Source organism: Diaphorina citri, unplaced genomic scaffold (assembly GCF_000475195.1).
Source record: "Diaphorina citri unplaced genomic scaffold, Diaci psyllid genome assembly version 1.1 scaffold2999, whole genome shotgun sequence".
NCBI classification, from domain to species: Eukaryota; Metazoa; Arthropoda; class Insecta; order Hemiptera; family Psyllidae; genus Diaphorina; species Diaphorina citri.
In genome coordinates, this window is record NW_007380411.1 from 1 (window position 1) to 470 (window position 470).

Consider the following 470-nt stretch of genomic DNA (forward strand, 5'->3'; position numbering starts at 1 on the left):
TCATCTGATCATTATGGTTGGCAAACAGACCATAGTCTCGCATGATAGACTGCTGCTGCGGGGGTGGGGGATGTTGATACTGCTGCTGCTGGTGTTGCAGGTAGCTATTCTGATAGTGCTGCTGCATGTTACCATAGGACATGTAGTTGTCATGCCCGGGGGCAGTGTTATAGTACATGCTATGCTGCTGGGCTTGTTGCTGCTGTTGTTGCTTGTAGATAGGTGGCTGTTGAATAGGAGGCATCTCAGAGGATGTACTCTGCCATAGGTGACTTTGATTGGATTGGTTTTGGCTGGGTTGACCCAGCACAATGTACTGACCATCGTAGCTCTGTAGATCAGCTGTGATGTGATTGATGATGTCGTCTATAGAAGATTTCTTAGGGGACAAGCGTCCACTTGAATCACCCATGATGGATGATTTAATCTCTCTGTCTCTCTGAAACATTAAACAAACCATTTTCATTTTT

The 470-nt window shown here is 45.7% G+C and overlaps 1 protein-coding gene across 1 annotated transcript in view; it reads right to left on the minus strand.

Annotated features, from left to right (window-relative positions):
• Nucleotides 1–422: 422 nt before the first annotated feature.
• Nucleotides 423–470, minus strand: part of LOC113471775 — a 2,274-nt gene continuing 2,226 nt past the window's right edge. The window contains exon 5 of the mRNA XM_026831185.1: nucleotides 423–439. Within this exon, the coding sequence (XP_026686986.1) occupies nucleotides 423–439 (17 nt within the window). The remainder of the gene's footprint in view (nucleotides 440–470) is intronic.